This window comes from Procambarus clarkii, chromosome 70 (assembly GCF_040958095.1).
Source record: "Procambarus clarkii isolate CNS0578487 chromosome 70, FALCON_Pclarkii_2.0, whole genome shotgun sequence".
NCBI lineage: Eukaryota > Metazoa > Arthropoda > Malacostraca > Decapoda > Cambaridae > Procambarus > Procambarus clarkii.
Genome location: NC_091219.1, coordinates 30,469,083 through 30,490,405, shown reverse-complemented (window position 1 = coordinate 30,490,405; position 21,323 = coordinate 30,469,083). Strand labels below are relative to the sequence as shown.

General features: G+C 42.1%; 2 protein-coding genes across 7 annotated transcripts in view; one reads left to right on the top strand and one right to left on the bottom strand.

Moving 5' to 3' along the window:
• LOC123775324 (17S U2 SnRNP complex component HTATSF1) overlaps positions 1-21,323 on the bottom strand; it is a 75,993-nt gene that overhangs the window by 20,857 nt on the left and 33,813 nt on the right. The gene's annotated exons all lie outside the window — the stretch shown is intronic.
• LOC123775332 (perlucin) lies at positions 8,222-19,880 on the top strand. The gene is made up of 3 exons (XM_045770417.2): positions 8,222-8,378; positions 14,428-14,646; positions 18,587-19,880. Exons 1-3 carry the CDS (start codon positions 8,327-8,329, stop codon positions 18,853-18,855), a joined length of 540 nt encoding a protein of 179 aa, XP_045626373.1. The 5' UTR covers positions 8,222-8,326; the 3' UTR covers positions 18,856-19,880.

Below are 21,323 nucleotides of genomic sequence, written 5' to 3'. Positions count from 1 at the left end.
CAAAAGAGGATTGACAACAAGAAAGCAGGAGACGGAGAGCATAGAGAATAGCATAACGTTCCGCTGTGAAGATGCTAGTCTCCGAAGGGAGGCGACACATATAAGTGCGGTCAGGAAAAACAACGGAGTAGCCCATGCCGTCTGCAGACTTAGACCCATCAGTGAAGATGGAAACGGAGCAAGAGTATGAAGGAAAGTGCTCAAGAAAAAGGGGCTTCAGAACCGTAGGAGGAGTAAAAGCTTTAGTAACGTGGGTCAAGGATGTACAAAACTTCGCAAGGGGGATCCTCTACGGAGGCAAGGAAGGAACAATACGAGAAGAAATATGAGAAAGACGAATGGAATGAGAATCCTGTAAGCGAGATAGCCGAACAGAAAGAGGGAGGTGGTGAAGAGGAACAGAAACTACAGGAGGGGTAAAAGTCAAGGCAAGACAGAGGCGAGAGGAAGGATGTTGCAAGACCACGCCAGATAGCGAAGACAGTAGCGATCACGGCGGTCCTGGAGAAATAGGAAGCCAGTGGGAGAGACAGAAGCCAGAAGCCAACATACAAGCTGAGGGCGGGAGTTGAACCAAAGGCACCAGAGCTGAGGCGCAACCCAGTATGGTGCAAAGCATCAAGACGGCGAAGAGTAGAAGGAGAAGCGGACAAGTAAGCAGGGCAACCATAATCGAGTTTAGACAGGAATGAATGTAAATGTGAGGAATGTAAAGAGAGGAGCGTATGCCTATCCGCCCCCCAAGAAGTATGGGACAAAACCTTAAGGAGGGAAAGGGCCTTAGAGCATTCGGCACCTTGAAGAGCTTCTACCTTGAAAAGCTTCACCTGCTTGAGCAAGCCCGTGAGCTCCTGCCTGTAGAGAGGTTACCTCCCTGGGAGGATGACTCGTGCAAGATCATCATCAATGAAATGGCAATGAAAAAATCCAACATGATACCACAAGAAATGAGGCACAAGTATCTCGAGGACATTTATAAAGAAGCCGGAGATGAATTAGATCAAATCTACACTGACGGGTCATCTAATCCTATCAATGGCAGGGCTGGTGCAGCATACACGGTAATCAAGGATAATACCTTCCAACGCAGAAATGAAGACAAAGCACGTATTGAGAACTATGCCTCTTCAACGCAAGCAGAGCTAACTGCCATTGTTATGGCGTTAAGGTTTCTTGAACGGAACACTAATGGTGCAGTGATTTGCACCGATTCAAAAGCAGCACTGCAAAGCCTAAGTAAAAATCAGGCAGAAAATCTTGCAATAGTCGCTGAAATCAAGAGAGCTGTGAGAGTACTTACCAACCAGGGAAGAGTCATCAAGTTTCTGTGGATCCCCTCCCATGTTGGAATATGTGGGAATGAATGAGCAGATGTGCTGGCTGCTGAAGGCGCTGAAGGAGACCATATTGAATACTTCATACCCAAGACTCAACTACAAATTAGAGGTATTATCAGGCAACATCACCGTGACAAGGTAACTGAGGAAAGGAGGATAGAAGCACAAACCAGTGAATCTGTACGATGGTACAACATGGTTGCAGCTGGCAATCCCAATCAGTATGGCCGAAGAGGAGGACGACGAGGGAGAGAATCTGTAATAGCGAGAATCCGTCTTGGATACAAATATCCATGGAGATTTGGAATGGAAACAACAGTTGATCAGCGCAGTTGCAGCATCTGTGGTGAGAGTGATGGACACCGCCTTGACCACTATCTACGTGAATGTGAACACCTGAGAGATATTAGGAATAACTGTAGAATAATAAACCCCACATTGTTTGAGTTAGGAAAACACTTTTTGTCAAATGTTGATACTGTTCTTAAAAGATTTCCCAATTTTGCACCCGCAAGATAACGTAAGCTTTTAAGGGTTGATAAATGTTAATCTTCTTGTTTGAGGAGCTGTTCACTTGAGACAGTTAAGCAAGTCCCAGCTGTGTCTGGGTACAAGTGACAGGATGAACAACCCAGCGGGTTTTCTTCCTATTGGGGAGTGTTGTACATTCTGCTATGGCGGTATGTTCACTCACAAGACGAGTGGCGCTGCCCAATAAACTCGCCCCTCGGGGCAAAATTAAAAAAAAATTAGCATTCGGCGCAGAGGTAAGAGATATGGGCCATCCAAGACAAACGAGTGTCAAAGATTAACCCCAAAAGTTTAGCGGAATCATTGTAAACTAGTGGATGACCATAAAGTGACAGAGGGATGGAGAATGACACGCTTCTGAGTAAAAGTCATAGCACAAGTCTTAGACGTAGAGAACCTGAAGCCATGATCACGGCATCAATCGCAAGTTGAAGCCGCCAGTTGAAGGAGAGGCGAATCATCACCCCGACAGCAAAGGTAAGATTGTCTACATAGAGAGCAGAGAAGACGCCAGAAGGAAGGGAAGAAAGAAGACCATTGAGAGCAACAAGAAAAAGAGTAGTGCTCAGAACACTACCTTGGGGCACACCCTCATATTGCCTAAAAGGGGTATAGTGGTACCAAGCCTCACTCGAAAGGAACGATGAGAAGGAAACTCTGGAGGAAGAGAGGGAGATTCCCACGAAGGCAGAAAGAATGAAGTTGGGACAGAATACGATACCGCCAGGTAGTGTCGTAAGCCTTTTCCAGGTCAAAAAGGATGGCAACAACGAAGGTCTTCACAGCAAGAGCAGTACGAATATAGACCTCCAAGTTCACCAGGACATCCGTTGTGCTGCGGCACTTGCGAAAGCCAAATTGAGGAGGAGAGAGGTGGTGATAGTGTTCTAAGAACCACATCAGATGAACGTTAACCATATGTTCAAAGAGTTTGCAGACACAACTCGTGAGGGAAATAGGGCGTAAAGTCCTTGGGGGATGACCCGAGAGACCCTGGTTTCCAAACAGGGAGGACAACAGCATCGAGCCAGTCCTCAGGGACTGACGACGACTCCCAGACCCGATTAAATAGACTCAGTAAATACTGAGACGAGCAAGGAGGGAGATGTCGAAGCATCTCATAATGAATGCCATCGGAGCCTGCCGCCGTAGAACCACAGTGGGCCAGGGCAGACTGAAGCTCAGAGAGAGAAAAGGGATGAGTACAGAAACCCAAAGGACAAGATTCACGAAGAGACTTACGAAGGAAGGAAGGATTGAGGGAGATGAGAACCAAAGCTAAGAGACAAAAAGTGCGAACCTAATTCGGTCGCAACCTGCAATGGGTCTGCCACAAGAGTACCACAGAGGTGAAGGACCGGTGAGACATCGGGAATGAACTTACCCCCTATCTTGTGGATATGCTTCCAGATCAGCGGTAGAGGAGTTTTGGACATGATGGTGGAGACATAAGATATCCAACATGCAGGTTTAGCCATACGGATGGTCCTACGGGCCACCACACTTGCCTTCCGAAACAAAAGAAGAGATTCAGTCGTCTGCCGGCAATGGTTTCTCTTCCAGGCTGCACGCTTACAGCGGACAGCCTGAGCACAGTCCACATTCCACCAGGGAACTCACTTCCACGTTCCCCGAGAGGAAGAGCAAGGAATAGAGCGAAGGTCAGCTTCGATGACGGTGACATAAAAAAGGAGGAGGGCGCAAGGGAGAGGCAGAATAAAGAGGTCGGAGATAGAAGCACGGAGGGTAAAGAAGGGCCAGTCAGCCTCGGCAAAATGCCACCAAGGGAAGGTGAGGGGAGGGTGAAAAGAGAAAAAGGAATCAAGGATGGGAAAATGGTCACTGGAGGCTTGGTCGAGGACCGGGCCGCGGGGACACTAAAAAGCCCCGAAATCATCTCAAGATAACCATGGAGGTCATCAAGAACCCGCCACTCGAAATCTAAGTAGAGGGAAGACGCGCAAAGAGAAAGACCAAGACAGGAAAGGGTGCGAGTCCGAGAGTCTAAATGAGTGGGCTCACCAGAATTCAGAAGAGACAGGGAAGAAGAGAGGATGAACGGTTCGAGAAGGCGACCTTGGGAATTTGTCAGAACATCACCCCAAAGGGTATGTTGACAATTGAAATCCCCTAGCAGGAGCACAGGCTCCGGCAATGAGTCCAGTAGGTGTTTAAGATCGGGAAGAGAAAGCGGGACACTCGGGGTGAGATAAATGGAACAAACTGCACCATTTCCTCACAAAGATGCGAGCAGCAGAAGAATGGAGAGGCGCAGGAAAAAGTAAGGGTACGAAGGGAACATCAGAGCTAATCAAGAGCACAGAAGAGTTAGGAGGCCCAACAACAGCTCAGGGCGACCAGAATGAGCACCACGCATCAGCTCCTGGAGACGGACACAAAGGGGCAAAAATCGTGAAAGCAGAAATTGGAGTTCAAGGAAACTGGCGTAATAACCACGAATGTTCCACTGAAGAATAAACATCGTCAAGAAGAGAAAGGACAGCAACAGAGAACAACGAAGAAACAAAGGTGAAAAGGGAACACAGCACGTTAAAGAAGTGCAGGATCAGGGTCAGGGTCAGCGAAGTCAGGGTTAAGGGGCATGGGTAAACTGAGTAAAGGAGGAGGGAAGGGAGCTGGAGGACCAACCAGGGGCCGACGAGAAGGGTCTAGAGGAGGAAGAGGGAGGGGGGGAAAACAACCAAGGGTCAAGGACAGCAGCAGGAGGGCCAGAAACCAGGGAATGCACCTCAGCAAGGGCAGCAACCGAGAGGGAAGCGGGGGGCCAAAGAGACCTCCATAGCAGGAACGGGGCGGAACCACCGAAACGGGAGGGGATGGAGCGGCGAGAGAGTCAGAGGTAGGGAGCGAGGAAGAAAGCGAAGCCTTCTTACCTGCCGGGGAGGAGGAGGAAGGAGAGGAGCCAGGCTTACACTTTGACTCAAAGAGATAGGCATCCCAGCAACAATGTACTGGGCAACAGATTCTAGCGTCTCAACAGGAGAAGCAGAACAAGAGCAAACACGACAGCCATTGGGAGAGCGATGAACATCAACCCGCACTGACAGGCGGTGTGGAGAGCTAAGAGACGGAGGAGAAGGATGTGAAGGAGGATCGGAGGGAGATGAGGAAGAAGACACAGGAGACACGACAGACTGGGAAGAAAGAAGGGGAACCCCAGACAGAGAGACAGGAGGGGGGCCCTCCGGGACAGAATGCAAAGGAATAGAGGAGGGGGCGGTGGGCATGTCTGGGTCTAAGGCCTGTAAACGGTTGTGAGACTGAGGAAGGTGGGAAGGACGGGGAGAGGAAGAGCGCAACACGCGAGCATAAGAGATGTTAGCATAAGGTGGGAGACGGCAAACTTGGCGCCTCGCCTCAGGAAAAGACAAACGTTCCCGGTGCTTCAGGTTGAGGACAGCTGCCTCAAGCTTGTAATGTATACACGCGCGGGAGAAGGTAGGGTGGGCCTCACCACAATTGAAGCAGCAAGCCTGGGGAGAAGTGCATTCCGACTTAGAGCGACCCTCGTCCCCACACACAGGACAGAGACACAGTACCGGAGCAGCGGAGGGCTTCATGCCCAAACCTGTAGCACTTATTGCAGAGCCGAGGAGAGGGAATGTACTCCTAGACGGAGCACCTGGCACCAGCAAGAATGAAAGAGGGCAGGAAGGGTCCTACCATCAAAGGTAATCTTCACAACCCGAAGGGGTTGAGGGCGACGACCACAAGGGGGGATGAGTAAACGAGTCCACCTGGAGGACAGAATGCCCTTGGGCTTCGAGGACATGCCGAATATCTTTGTGGCAATCCTACAGATTCCGAACACCGGTCGCAACATGGGGAGGGAGTAGAACCGAGCGTCCTTGGAGAGCCGAACAGGGGTCTCGCCAAGGCAGAATAAGGCGGCCAAGCTGGAGACTGCATCCTGAGAAGGAGCAGCAACGACACGTGTACCGAGACAGGTGAGGTTGAAAGTAACAGAGGCATCTACTGAATTAACAAGGTGCCTATGGAGGGAGAAATTGTCAGGAGGCATAGAATCAAGAGGGAGGAGATCAAAGTATTTGGCCCACGAAGCGGGACCAAACAAAGCTTGAAACGCATCATTACGGGAAGGAATCGACCGAGCGCAGCCGTGGCGAGGACGGAATGGACGGCATTGAGAACCCCCAGAGAGAGAGGGGTTAAAAGGCGCAGTAGTCCCTACTAGAGACAGGTGTGCCAGGGGACGAGATGGTCACCACTGGGGGCATGGGGCTTGACCCAACCATAGAGGAGGGAGGGGAGTAGTCAGGAGGGTCAGAGGAGGAGCAAGGTCCGGGGCCCAATGCAGCGAGGGATACAGAGCACGGTCCGACTCGGGGGCTTGGTCGCCTACCCCATGAGCCCGAGAAGGTAGAAGAGGAACAGAATTTGATAAGGACGAGAGGTCAGACTTTCATTCACGAATGTGCCCCCATACCCACCAAAGAGCCACGATTAGAGGCAGGACACCCAACAAGAAGCTATCACCAATCATGCCTATGATAATTAAGAGTAGCAGCAGTTGCCTATGATAACTAACAGAAGCCTAAGAGAAGGAGCAGTTGCCTATGATAACTAAGAGCAGCAGCAGTTGCCTATGATAACTAAGAGAAGCAGCAGTTGCCTATGATAACTAAGAGCAGCAGCAGTTGCCTATGATAACTAAGAGAAGCAGCAGTTGCCTATGATAACTAAGAAAAGCAGCAGTTGCCTATGATAACTAAGAGCAGCAGCAGTTGCCTATGATAACTAACAGAAGCCTTAGTGAAGCAGCAAGTGCCTATGATAACCAAGAGCAGCAGCAGTTGCCTATGATAACTAAGAGCAGCAGCAGTTGCCTATGATAACTAAGAGGAGCAGCAGTTGCCTATGATAACTAACAGAAGCCTTAGAGAAGCAGCAGTTGCCTATGATAACTAAGAGCAGCAGCAGTTGCCTATGATAACTAAGAGGAGCAGCAGTTGCCTATGATAACTAACAGAAGCCTTAGAGGAGCAGCAGTTGCCTATGATAACTAAGAGGAGCAGCAATTGCCTATGATAACTAAGAAAAGCAGCAGTTGCCTATGATAACTAAGAGCAGCAGCAGTTGCCTATGATAACTAAGAACAGCAGCAGTTTCCTATCATAACTAACAGAAGCCTTAGTGAAGCAGCAGTTTCCTATCATAACTAACAGAAGCCTTAGTGAAGCAGCAAGTGCCTATGATAACCAAGAGCAGCAGCAGTTGCCTATGATAACTAAAAGCAGCAGCAGTTGACTATGATAACTAAAAGCAGTTGTCCTATGATAACTAAAAGCAGCAGTAGTTGCCTATGATAACTAAAAGCAGCACCAGTTGCCTATGATAACTAAGAGCAGCAGCAGCAGTTGTCTATGATAACTAAGAGAAGCAGTAGTTGCCTATGATAACTAAGAGCAGCAGCAGTTGTCTATGATAACTAAGAGAAGCAGTAGTTGCCTAGTATAACTAACAGAAGCAGCAGTTTCCTGATAACTAAGGGAAGCAACAGTTGCTTATGATAATTAATAAGTGCAGCAGTTGCCTATGATAATTTAGAGCAGCAGCAGTTGCCTATGATAATTTAGAGCAGCAGCAGTTCCCTATGATAACTAAGAACAGCAGCAGTTGCCTATGACAACAGAAGCCTAAGAGGAGCAGCAGTTGCCTATGATAACTAAGAGCAGCAGCAATTGCCTATGATAACTAAGAGCAGCAGCAGTTGCCTATGATAACTAACAGAAGCCTAAGAGGAGCAGCAGTTGCCTATGATAATTAATAAGTGCAGCAGTTGCCTATGATAACTAAGAGGAGCAGCAGTTGCCTGACAATGCTATCAGAAGGAACAGATGCCGGACTATTATAACTAGCATGCTAATCAGTTGCATATATTGGTACAGTATAGTGAATATACAATATATTTAACAAATACTGTAGTGATGAGAGTCACAAGTGACACGATGACAAAAAAATTAAAAAATGAACACAATAAAATAACTGCTACAACAATGTTATTATCAAAACCCATTCGTTAGAAGCTACACGGTACCATTTACATGCGAGGAAAGAGCATGGAGTTGGTTGTTGTCAGAATGATAAACAATGGTTCAGGTAATCTTATCAGCCAAAGACAAGAAAGATAACCTCATGCCAAAGGGAGCTCAAGGAGATACTAATACTGTTGCCTTACACTCACTTCCTTTTTTATATGCCACTTAAATATTTGCAATACTCTGAGAAATAACCCTAGAAAACCTAAATTCTTTGAAATCTCATTAAATGCAAACCTTTCCTACTCAAGAGTAAAAATGTGTACATGTAACGCATGATTGATACACCTCGGGTTAAAACAAGCAACACACAACCCATCTTGACCATTTGCCTCCATAATCTACAATCAATGATTCAAAAGCTTCCTTTGTTAAACCATGAAGGGACGCATCTTATCCATCCTCATTTTTGTCCTTCTGAACAAGAAAGGTAAATTTGATTTTCAAATTATCTAGACTTTTACTGAATTAATTTTGCAATCACTGCAGCTACATATGCACATAATGTATATAACTTTCGTAACCTTAAATTATATTTTGAACACACCCAGGATGCTGAAAATAAAATAAACATTTCTAACCAAATTCAGTTAAAAGATATACATAATGCACATTAAAGACAAATAAGCAAGGCTAGAAATTAAAAATGCAAGCAGAACAATTTACTCAACATGCACACCTCAATGTGTTTATCTATTTATGGTATACTGCATATGTACTGTATTTCTAAGTGTCTGGTTTCATCTGGGATCTTCCTATCCTTGAGAGGCCAGGCTAATGCAGTCTTTCCCAAAGAACATTAATGCACGTCACCTTTAAGTAACAAAAACTCTTTTTTAAAGGGGGCACCAAAAACATGTTAGGGAATGTCTACATTTTAGTTTAGCTATTGTAAAAAATTAAGAAGTGCTCACTTGCTTTCATTGGGGGTGCAGCAAAACACGGATAAAATTAGTACTGCCCTCGGCAGGTATTCAATGGAATGGTTGATGCAGAGAGCATGAAGATCATAATCAGTGGGGTTAAAGATACAGTATTTCCTTTAACCTTTCCTGGAGCTATATCTTACTACCATCAGTATCACTGTGTGGCAATACCCACTGTACATTTCTGAATTATTTATGATAAAGCACAAAAACTGATAATAATTAGGTAATAACACATGCACCAATTCATTTTCACACAATCCAATTCACACACACACACACACACACAGTGTGTGTGTAATTACCAAAGTGTAGTTACAGGATGAGAGCTACGTTCGTGGTGTCCCGTCTACCTAGCACTCAGTCATATAACGCTTTGAAGCTACTGACGGTTTTGGCCTCCATCACCTTCTCACCTAACTTGTTCCAACTGTCTACCACTCTGTTTACAAAAGAGAATTTTCTTATATTTCTCCGGCAGCTTTGTTTTGTTAGTTTAAATCTATGACCTCTTGTTCTTGAAGTTCCGGGTCTCAGGAATTCTTCCCTATCAATTTTATCGATTCCTGTTACTATTTTGTACGTAGTGATCATATTGTCTCTTTTTCTTCTATCTTCTAGTTTTTGCATATTTAATGCCTCTAATCTCTCATCATAGCTCTTGTCCTTCAGCTCAGAAAATCACTTGGTGGCATATCTTTGCACCTTTTCCAATTTGTTTATGTGCTTCTTAAGATATGGGCACCATATAACCGCTGCATATTCCAGTTTTGGTCTAACAAGAGTCGTGAACAATTTTTTTTAGTAAATTCTCCATCCATGTATTTAAAAGCAACTCTGAAGTTAGAAAGTGTAGCATAGGCTCCTTGCACAATGTTCTTAATGTGGTTCTCAGGTGACATTTTCTATCTAGAACCACCCCTAGATCCCTTTCTTTGTCAGATTCTTTAAAGATTTCTCACATAATTTATAGTTTGTGTGGGGTCTAAGTTCTCCTATTCCACATTCCATAACATGGCATTTATTTGCATTAAATTCCATTTGCCAAGTAGTGCTCCATATACTTATTTTGTCCAAGTCTTCTTGAAAGGCATGACAATCTTCTAGGTTTCTTATCTTCCCTATTATCTTAGCATCATCAGCAAACATGTTCGTATAATTCTGTATTCCATTTGGTAGATCGTTTATGTAGACAATGAACATTACTGGTGCAAGAACTGAACCCTGTGGTACTCCACTTGTGACATTCCTCCAATCCAATACATTGCCTCTTGATTACAGCCCTCATTTTTCTATCAGTTAGGAAATTTTTCATCCTTGCTAGAAGCTTACCTGTCACTCCCTTCAATATGTTCCAGTTTCCAGAACTACCTCTTATGTGGAACTCTGTCAAAAGCCTTTTTTAGGTCCAGATAGATGTAGTCAACCCAACCATTTCTTTCCTGTAAAATCTCTGTGGCTCGATCATAGAAACTGAGTAAATTCGTTACACAGGATCTTCCAGATCGTAAACCATACTGTCAGTCTGATATTATATCGTTTTTCTCCAGGTGTTCTACCCATTTAATTTTAATTATTTTTCCAATATTTTGACTATTACACTAGTCAATGATACAGGTCTATAATTAAGGAGGTCTTCTCTGCTGCCACTTTTGTAGACTGGGACTATGTTAGCCTTTTTCCACACATCGGCTACAACTAACTCCTTTACACAGGAATGCCTGAAAAATCAGTTCAAGTGGAATGCTGAGCTCAGATGCACATTCTCTCAGAACCCATGGTGAAACTCCATCTGGACCAACTGCTTTGTTCTTACTTAGCTCCTTTAGCATTTTCTCCACTTCATCTCTAGACACCTTTATGTGCTCTATGCAGTTCTCTGGCATTCTTATTGTGTCTGGTTCCCTGAAAATTTCATTTTGTACAAACACACTTTGGAACTTTCCATTTAATGTTTAACACATTTCCTTTTCATTTTCTGTGAATATTTCCCATTTTCAACCTCTGAATATTATCCTTTACCTGCAATTTGTTGTTTATGAATTTATAGAATAGACCTGGTTCTGTTTTACATTTGTCCGCAATCCCTTTTTCAAAATTTCTTTCTGCCTCTCTTCTCACTGCCGTGTAGTTGTTTCTCACATCTTTGTATCGCTGGTATGTTTGGCGGGTTTGGCCTCTTCCTATATTGATTCCATTTTTGTATCTTTTGGTCTCTGGCACTCTCGCAATTTCTGTCAAACCAATCCTGTTTCCTAGTTCTGCATCTCTGCTTTGGAATATATTTTTTTGTGCCTTTATCATATATTTAACAAAACTTGACATACATCTCATTTACTTCATGTCCTAACAGCAAGTCTTTCCAGTCAATTTCCTGAAAGAAATGTCTGAGTTCCCCATAATGACCTCTCCTGAAATCAGGCATTTCAACTGCTTCAACCTCATTTTCTTCCAAAGTATAACGCATAGCATATTTTATTCCCAATAAGACATGGTCACTTTTACCTATCGGAGGGAGGTACTGAATGTCAAATATCTCTTCCTCTTTCCTGGTAAATATAAAATTCAGCATGGAGGGAACATCCCCATCTCTCATCCTCGTAGCGTGTTTAACATGTTGAAACATGAATGTTTCCAGGATGAAGTTTACGAATCTACAAGTCCAAAAATCTTCCGTTATAGATTCATATGCCTCCCAGTCTATGAATTTTAAGTTGAAGTCGCCGACTACCAACAGTCGTGATCTATCTTTATAAGCTCTGACTATAATTTCTCTCATTGTTATAAGACCCTCTCGTTTATTATCTAGCTCCTCCTCTGTCCATGTGTTGCTTGATGGTGGACTATATGCATTTATGATCGTTAGTTTATCATCCTGATTGCATATCCCTAGTGCTATTATGTCAACTTCTCGTGGATTGGCAATTATTATTTTGTTTACCTTTAGGTGTTCTTTCACTAGCACAACAACGCCACTGCCTTTCCTAATTTTTCTGTCCCATCTCCAGACCGAGTAGCCTCTTGGGAATATGACCTCATTTAAAATATCATCAAGTTTTGTCTCCATGAGTGCAACAATGTCTGGTGTTTGCAGCTGTATCACATCACTTAACTCCAGTCACTCCATCTATGTTGGTGTATGCATTTTTCAGGAACTTGTTCCCCCTCTCCTTATTCTTCACTCCCCCTCTCTCTAATCCTTTAGTTGGTTTGCCTTTATGTACCACTTTACTGGTTTACCTATCCCTATCACTTTGTAGAAAAAAAAAGAATTTATTTCTTCTTCATTCCTGCTCTCATTTAAACGTTTTGCCTCAGCGAGGTTCAGTTTCAGCTTCTCTGTCTTCTTTTGAAATATCTAGTCCTTAACGACCACACTTTCCCTTCCTCATCACTTTGTAATTTTCTAGCATTCCTTAGTACTTCTTCCATCAGTTTGACACCATTTAGGGCGATCCTCAAAGTTCGATCTTTCCCTTTTACGTACTTTCCAATCGTCCTATAATCGCAGACATTCTATGGTAGTAAGACCTTCCACAAGGCCAACAATTTTATCTACTACTTTCTCTTCTATAGCTCTTTCTGACCTGGATGTTATCTCCTTTTCTTTGCAACCAAAAATTATCAGAGACTTACTACGATCAACTGTGTTTTGCACCAATTTAGGATTTGATGCCAGTTCCTTTCTGACTTCCAGCCTAATGTTTGTTTTATCATGGTTGCTGCAGTGTTTGGCTTCCTTTACTGTTTCTTCTATTATCTCCTCCTTGCCCACTTGTGCATAGGTGAGTTGCATATCTTTCTTGCACTGTTCTATTCCCTGTGTAACTTCCTCCATCTGTTCTGACAAAAGCTGTTTTTCCTGTTGAATTTCCTTACCTAACCTATCATAGTCTTTTATGTTTAAGTTTGATTTAATTTCTTCCAAAGCTATTTTTAAGAGTTTATTTTCCTCTTCCATGGCTTTGCAATTTGTTTCCAGTCGATTCTTGTCCTTGCATAAGTCTTTCACTAACCCCTCAAGACCTAAAACCTTGCCACTCAAGTGCTCATTACTTTCTTTCAATTTGCTGATTATTTCTTCATGATAGTTCATTATAATATCTAATTTTGTCAATTTGTATAGACTGCTTATATCAATGTTTTCTTCATTAAAACCCCCAAAATCCAGCTCTGTTTTGATTTATCTTCTTGCTGGTGGCCATCTTGAATGTTTTTTTCTGGACTGTAAACACTGGGGTCACTTTTTCTCATCCAATTCTTCACTTCACTTTGCACATTTGTGTTACCTCACCTATTTTTCCAGAGCACAACACTTTTATGTTCCTTGGGACACCACTCACTATCATCAAGTATTAAGTATTGTTCCTTACAATACTTAGGAATTGTGAAATATCCTGGAGCTCCTCTGTTGCAGGTGCTGACACTAGGGGTGTCGCCTTTTTGTGACACCCCTAGTGTCACTTTTAAAACTTAAAACTAGTGTTTTAAAACTAGTGTTTTGTGACACTTTTAGTGTGTGTGCGAGTGAGAGAGTGAGAGAAAGAGAGAGATGGTGCCCATATCATAAGAAGCACATCAACAAACTGGAAAAGTGCAAAGACATGCTACTAAGTGGCTCCCAGAACTGAAAGGCAAGAGCTACGAGAAGAGGTTAGAGGCATTAAATATGCCAAAACTAGAAGACAGAAGAAAAAGAGGCGATATGATCACTACATACAAAATAGTAACAGGAATTGATAAAATCGTTAGGGAAGATTTCCCGAGACCTGAAACTTCAAGAACAAGAGGTCATAGATTTAAACTAGCTAAACACAGATGCCGAAGAAATATAAGAAAATTCACTTTCGCAAACAGAGTGGTAGATGGTTGGAACAAGTTAAGTGATAAGGTTATCTTGAGGTTATCTTGAGAGGATTTCGGGGCGTTTAGTGTCCCCGCGGCCCGGTCCTCGACCAGGTCTCGACCCCCAGGAAGCAGCCCGTGACAGCTGACTAACTCCCAGGTACCTATTTACTGCTAGGTAACAGGGGCATCAAGGTGAAAGAAACTCTGCCCATCGTTTCTCGCCGGCTCCCGAGATCGAGCCCGGGACCACAGGATCACGCGTTCAGTGTTCTGTCCGCTCAGCCACCGGCTACCCTGCTACTGACAGAGGCCAAAACTGTCAGCAGCTTCAAAGCGTTATATGACAGTGCTGGGTAGACGGGACACCACGAGCATAGCTCTCATCCTGTAACTACACTTAGGTAATTACACACACACATGCCAAGAACACACAAGCCATCTGAAATTTCCCCAAACAGGGAATCCATGTAACCAGACAGTACCCAGTAGAGTAATTCATATCTTGAATTTATTCTTGAAAAATCACCTTTTGCTGTATAGTTTGGTACAGCATAAAATATTACTTTAAAATAGTTACCTAGATTACAAATCTTAATAAAAAACTGTCAATACCATTAGACAATTCTATTTATATAAGCACATTACATAAGGGTAACCAGGACAATGGTCAAGAACTAACATGCCTTCTGTGTATTTTGAAAACAGGATGGGGCCAAGATCAGACTGGACATGAATGGCAGCAGCGATACATATGTCCCCCTACTTTTCTTCTATTAGGAAATAGCTGCTATTACTTCAGTACAGAGATTACCACATGGCATAATGCTCATTTTGCATGCAGAGATCTTGAGAGCCAGCTTGCTTCTCTTGAATCACAGTGGGAGGATGAAACAGTCCGCTCCTATCTCAACAGACCAGAATTTGGTAAGTTTGCCTCACATAGCTGAGTGTTATTCATAAATGTCAGCAAGTGTCAATGGTAGTAATGATATATAAAACTAAGTTTTTCATCTACAGTATATTACTTAGTTCAAAACCAGCTATTTTTTATTTTTCTCCACTAAATACACTCATTAACCCTTAAATGGCGCAAGGCTATATATCATTTGACACCCACAGCCGCATAAAAAAAAAAAAAAAAAAAAAAAAAAAAAAAAAAAAAAAAAAAAAATTCTTCCTAACCTAACCTGTTAATTTGTGTTCACTGATCATGGGAAAAATAAAAAAAAAATCGTAAGTGGCATATATTGCCCGCTATAGGGCAGGGAAGTCTGGCAAAAAACAGGCGCTGACTCAGCGTGCGTCCCAGATGGTCTGTTGCTCGCCAGCTGTCAGGCCGGAGTTGCCACAAAGAGATAATTACCTAATTATTTCAATGTCTCTGATTGATTTTTTGTAGTTTTTTTGCTGTAATATTATTCAATAGTGTGTAGTGTGATATATTTATATAATAAAATGAGTGAATCATCGCTGTACTCAAAAATATGGTGTACATATTGTTGATTCAATTATGTTCATCAAACAGTGAACAAATACTTTGTCGATTATTACACTATATACACAGGTTATATACGTATAAGTATCTGCATGTTTTGTTCACCATAACGAACCACTAAGTTGGCATGCTGAGTGGCAGTGCCAGTGGCAGCCCGCCACTGGGTGCCACTCCCTCCCTCCCTCACCTCACCTGACTTGCCACCATTCTCCACCCACCATACTGTTTTTGCTTTTATATACAGACGTTATATATAAGTATTTACATGTTTTGTTCACCATAATTGTACATCTAAGCTTGTATGGTGAGTAAAGGCACAAAGACGTAGCTACTCACACAGTCAACTGATGGCTGCCATCCTTAAGGTTAGACAAACTAATATTTCTCCTCTAACAATACTGTTTGTGGTGTTATTACGCTATATACACACATTATATATAAATATCTACCTGTTTTATACTTGTACAAGTAAACTGGTATGGTGCCCAAAGACCATCGTGGTCACCGGTAAACAACATAAGTCGTGCAGACGACACCACCGCCCTCACCAAAATGGCGGCTCCCAACCTACTCCTCTTGCGGTTTATACTCTCTATACATACGTTATATATAAGTATCTACATTTGTGTTCACCATAGCGAACCACTAAGCTGGTATGGAGAGTGCAGTCAATAAAAAGTGGCCACACACAGTCAGAAGACAAGGCCACCACCATCCCTCCCACAGCATTACTCCTCCCTCCATGGAGCACAGCGCTAAATATCACCACAATCCTGCTATTTTTTTTTTTTTTTTTTTTTTTTTTTTTTTTTTTTTTTTTTTTTTTTTTTTTGAGATATATACAAGAGTTGTTACATTCTTGTACAGCCACTAGTACGCGTAGCGTTTCGGGCAAGTCCTTAATCCTATGGTCCCTGGAATACGATCCCCTGCTGCGAAGAATCGTTTTTTCATCCAAGTACACATTTTACTGTTGCGTTAAACAGAGGCTACAGTTAAGGAATTGCGCCCATTAAATCCTCCCCGGCCAGGATACGAACCCATGACATAGCGCTCGCGGAACGCCAGGCGAGTGTCTTACCACTACACCACGGAGACTGCATCAGAACCCTGGTCAGTTTTATCACAGTCAAGGGTCTTCTGTAATAATATCATTGCTACATAATAGCATGAACAAGTATATTTTGGCATTTTTAGGCGATGCTGTGGTCACGAGCTGAACAGCAGTGCTGAGAGCTCATGCTGCGTGCGTCAGGCTTGGTAGCTCACTCAATGCTGAGGCCCCTAACACCCGGAAATTTGGCCCACGAATTTTTTAAAAAATGGCGTCCGTTTATAAGAGCCCTGATGAAGGTGTGGTGAACCCCGTGTATCCGCGGGCCGTTTAAATCTTGCGTAGTACTCCAAAGCTTCATATGATGCGATGCATAATTTACTGCAAGTCAGTCAAAGCATCATATGATGCGATGTGCAATTTAAGGGTTTATTATTGTTATTATTATTAATTATTATTACTAGTATTTATTGAAACCTTTCACTGCATCCAAATACTATTTCATCATACTATTGTGCTTTATATTATAAATTTACTAAATTTTAAATAATATATATTTATATATGGGTTTGAGTGATTATGATGAGCACCTTTCTAAGTAATACACTTTGTTGCTCCATATGGCAAGGTCCTATTTGGTTTCATTGATCAGAATCATAGACAGTTAGGTCAGGTAGACATTTTGCACCGAGGCATCGAAGAATTTTTCAAACTACAGAGTACAGTATCTCTGCCGAATCATTCTGTAAAGGTCCTGTGCACTGCGCATAGGAGGACTAAGATAAGCATGGCAGTTTGAGGCAGCACGAAGAAGTGTTAGTGCAATAGAAATAGACAACCTGAGATGGGTTTTTTTTTTTTTGGAGTTAGGAAAAATTGAATCAAGAACTAAACTTGATGTGGAAATATGTTCAGCACAGAAGTCAGTACAATGTACAATTAAAAAAAAAAAAAAAAAGTTTATCAAGGTAATTTGGTGATATTGACCAAATGAATAATGGAAGAAGAGTTACAGATAATTCAAATTAATTTAAGGGTGGGGTGGAGAAAGGAAAGCCGAGAGAAAGACCGATAGACATACCGTAAATAGTGTGTGTGAGGAAGTGGGGATTATTGAGTGTAAATGACAAATAGAAGAAGGGAATATGACTAGATGGAATCAATTTGTTAAGGTGACTGGAGACTGCATGTAATCATTTTTTTCAAATGGCAGTTCATGTAAAGTATTTTATATTTGATTGTATGAAACACTGGGGTACTGCTGTACATGTATTGATGGAGTCCGATTGATGATGATGAAAGAAAATCTGATGTATGCATATGATGAACATCTTCCAGCAGAGAATGAGAAAAATGCACATAGATTATATGAATGTTCTGTTTACATAGGTATATAAATGTACACTAACTGTGATGGAGAAAGAAGAAAATTGTGACTGAGGGCCAGGTGAAGAGAGAAGCACTGGAGGATGGTAATGAGTTAAACTCATTAATGAGTTTAACTCATTACCATTGAAATGAGTAATTAACAAGAGTAATTGGTGCAAGCAAAATTTAAACAAACGAGTCTGGAAAGGAAAGTGGCTTGTGTACTTAAAACTCTGACTTGGTGGAAGAACATGATAAGAAGAGGTGTATCTAAAGGGTTGTATGAAATTGTGCCAACCTTAATGAATGGATGTGAAATACTGGTATGGATTAAGCATGAAAATTTATGTCACAACAATAAAGATAGAAAATCTGAGAAGCAGGGTTAGAGTTCAGAGGATAGATAAAATAAAGAACAATAAAGTCGAGGAAGTATGTGTGGAGCTAAAACCTGTGAATCATGAGATAGGACTGTGTGTTCAATGAATAAATTATGGTAGAATAGTGAAGAGTGTAAGTGAATTTGAAAGGTATGAGAAAAGTAAGGCAGAGAATAAAATGGGCAGATATAGTGCAGGAGTGTAAGGAACAGGGATCGAATATGAACAGTACATGAAATGTGGTGGGGAATAAGGCTTGGAGGCAGAAGTTTATACAGAGTGAACAAGTTTTATCTTTACCATATATGACAAGATATGGTAAATGGATAAGTAATTTTTTAAGTTACATTTTCTACACTGTTGCTTCTTTATCCAGGCTAATGGCTCACCCACACCATGAAAGTGGGAAATGTGTTGGTATTGATGATGATTAAAGTCAAGAAGTTTGACAAATTTGGTGAGCAGTTCATGATAAATTATAGAGAAATGGCACACGACTCAGGACATGGCTTTTCCAGCTGGGTATCAATATAATTCTAACTAATAATTTCTTTCCTCAAAACACAGCCACGCTAAACAGGTGGGTAGGAGGTATATACAACTGGTCTACAAGACAGTGGACATGGGGGTCATCAGCCGAGGTGATGCCATACAATGGCTTTACAACACAGCAGTTCCCTACAGCATCTCGGTGGCACTGCGTGTTCCTGGATTCAAGCAATAACTATCATTGGAGCCATAGACTCTGCATAACCACTATGCATTACATCTGTGAGACTCATCAAACCAGAGTTCCAGATCCCAATGAAATTGTCGTGGGTCAAGCAAATCTCTAAGAATAATATTTCTCGATGGGGTATGCTCAAGTCAATGAAGTTCATCCTGGTACATCCAATTCTCAAGAAACCCTCAATTGTCTTTCCAAATTTAAAAACACCTGAACTTGCATTAGGCTGCGACCATGATGTATGTTGCAGCCCATTCTCCTGTTTTGGTAGTATGTACTTATAGTAACGATGAGGATCACAGTATATATATACCTACGTACAACGAAATTAGAATGTAGAAATCTGAACTATTGAGTTGGACAAACCACAAAAACTTTTTTTTACTTGTGTTGCTTTGACAAACTAAATAAATCTATCCAAACCTCCCTAGTCTTAATACACAATATCTGAGGTCTAATAGAGTACAGAGGGACCTCGGATGATGAGCAGCTCCATCTACGAGCATTTCAGGTAATGAGCGAGCCACTCGCAGAAAACTTGTCTCAACTGACTAGCTTCCACTCGGTTAACGAGGAAGCACGTGGTGCTTCCTAGCGTTCTCACTGGTTCTAGCAAATTATCAGACGCCTCCGACATCTGACGGAAATTCGTTTCACAGACTAGTGTTTCACAAGATGTACTTGGTGCCGGAACAGATTAAATTCATTAACCGGGGCACCACTGTACATGTGTGTGTTATACTGGGCCTAGAATATTTAAGTTTGTGTCTTAGCTTCATATATTTTAGAAGAATTCCTTACTAGTCAGTATACTACTATCTAAAAGCTAAGAGTGTACAAATTCTGACAATTAACAATCGTCACAATAGGTATTATCTAAACAGGAGGATGGATTGGTATGTTGCATTTTTGTAATACAGATTAATTAATATTTTCAATAAGACATGCTAATTATTAAAAAAATAATTCTGGACATGACATAAAACATAGTATGTAATAAATTAACTTTTCCTATTAATAAGTCTTAAATCTGCACCATAATTCAGCCAATTTCTTAAACAAAATAACATTATAAAAATAACATTTATACATATTCTTTGTATATTAATATGCAAATAAAAGTTAGAATGTTTACAGCTGTTTATACATTACCAAATGCTTAGTTGTCATAAAAATTAGTACTAGTCTCTTTCCATAACAAACCTCTTTATTAGCTACTTGTATGGGGTTCTGGGAGTTGTTCTACCCCCCAAGCCAGGCCCGAGGCCAGGCTTGACTTACGAGAGCTTGGCCCAACAGGTTGTTGTTTGGAGCGGCCCGCAGGCCCACATATCCACCACAGCCCGGTTGATCCGGCACATATAAAAAAAAAACTATCCAGTTTTCTCTTGAAGACGTCCACGTTTGTTTCAGCAATATTTGTTATGTTCGCTGGGAGGATGTTAAACAACCGCAGACCTCTAATCTTTATACAGTTCTCTCTGATTGTGCGTATGGCACATATGCTCTTTACTGGTTCTGTTCTGCATTTTCTTCCATAGTGTTCACTCCAGTACGTTGTTATTTTACTGTGTAGATTTGGGACCTGACCCTCCAGTATTTTCCATCTGCACCACTACAGTATATTATTTGATACCTCTCTTGTTTCTTTTCTAGAGTACATTTGGAGAGCGTTGAGACAATCCCAATAGCTATATTAGATATGTAATAATTCAGATGGCAAAGATTTCTTGAACTAAACACTGCCATTGAAATAATTATCATAATTCAGTTCTCTATATTTTAAAGTAAGTAAGTAATTATCTAAAGAAGGCACCAAACCAGGAAGGCTACGTAGCACCATCAAATGTGCGGAATAATCAGAGGGCGCTAAATATCACCAAGGATGCCAATACGAGAACAGAAACGCAAAAGGCGAAAGATATCAAAAGTATCCGGTTCACCAAGAATTCTATCAAGGGACAAGCAACCACGAGGGATGGTCGGAATACAAGACACACGCTTGTCCTGCAAGTCAGAACATTCAACAAGGATATGCAAGACTAAGAAGGACAATGAAATTTGGACAAAACGGAGCAGGGCAGCGCTCCAAGTGACCATGAGTTAAGCGAGTATGGCCAATATACAACCTTGCTAGAGCCGTTTCCCACCGCCGGTTACGGTGGCAGGAGGAAGGCCATGGGGACACACTACGCTTAAGAGTACGCAGTTTGTTACCAACAACAGAAGACCAACAACCCTGCCAACAGGCAAGGATGGAGGAATGAATAACCGGGTAAAAGTCGGAAAAAGGAATACCTTTACGGGAAACGGGACAAGAGCGGATAGCCTCTCTAGCGGCAGCATCCGCATGCTCATGTAAAGAAACACCAATATGGCTGGGAACCCAGCAAAACTCTACGGATTTAAATTTACTAGAGATAAGAAACAGCTGAATGCTGAATCTCGACAACCACTGGATGGACCGAATTAAAGGACCCGAGAGCCATGAAGGCACTATGAGAATCAACTACAACTACAAAGGAAGATTGACAACGAGAAAGCAGGAGACGAAAAGCATAGAGAATAGCATAAAGT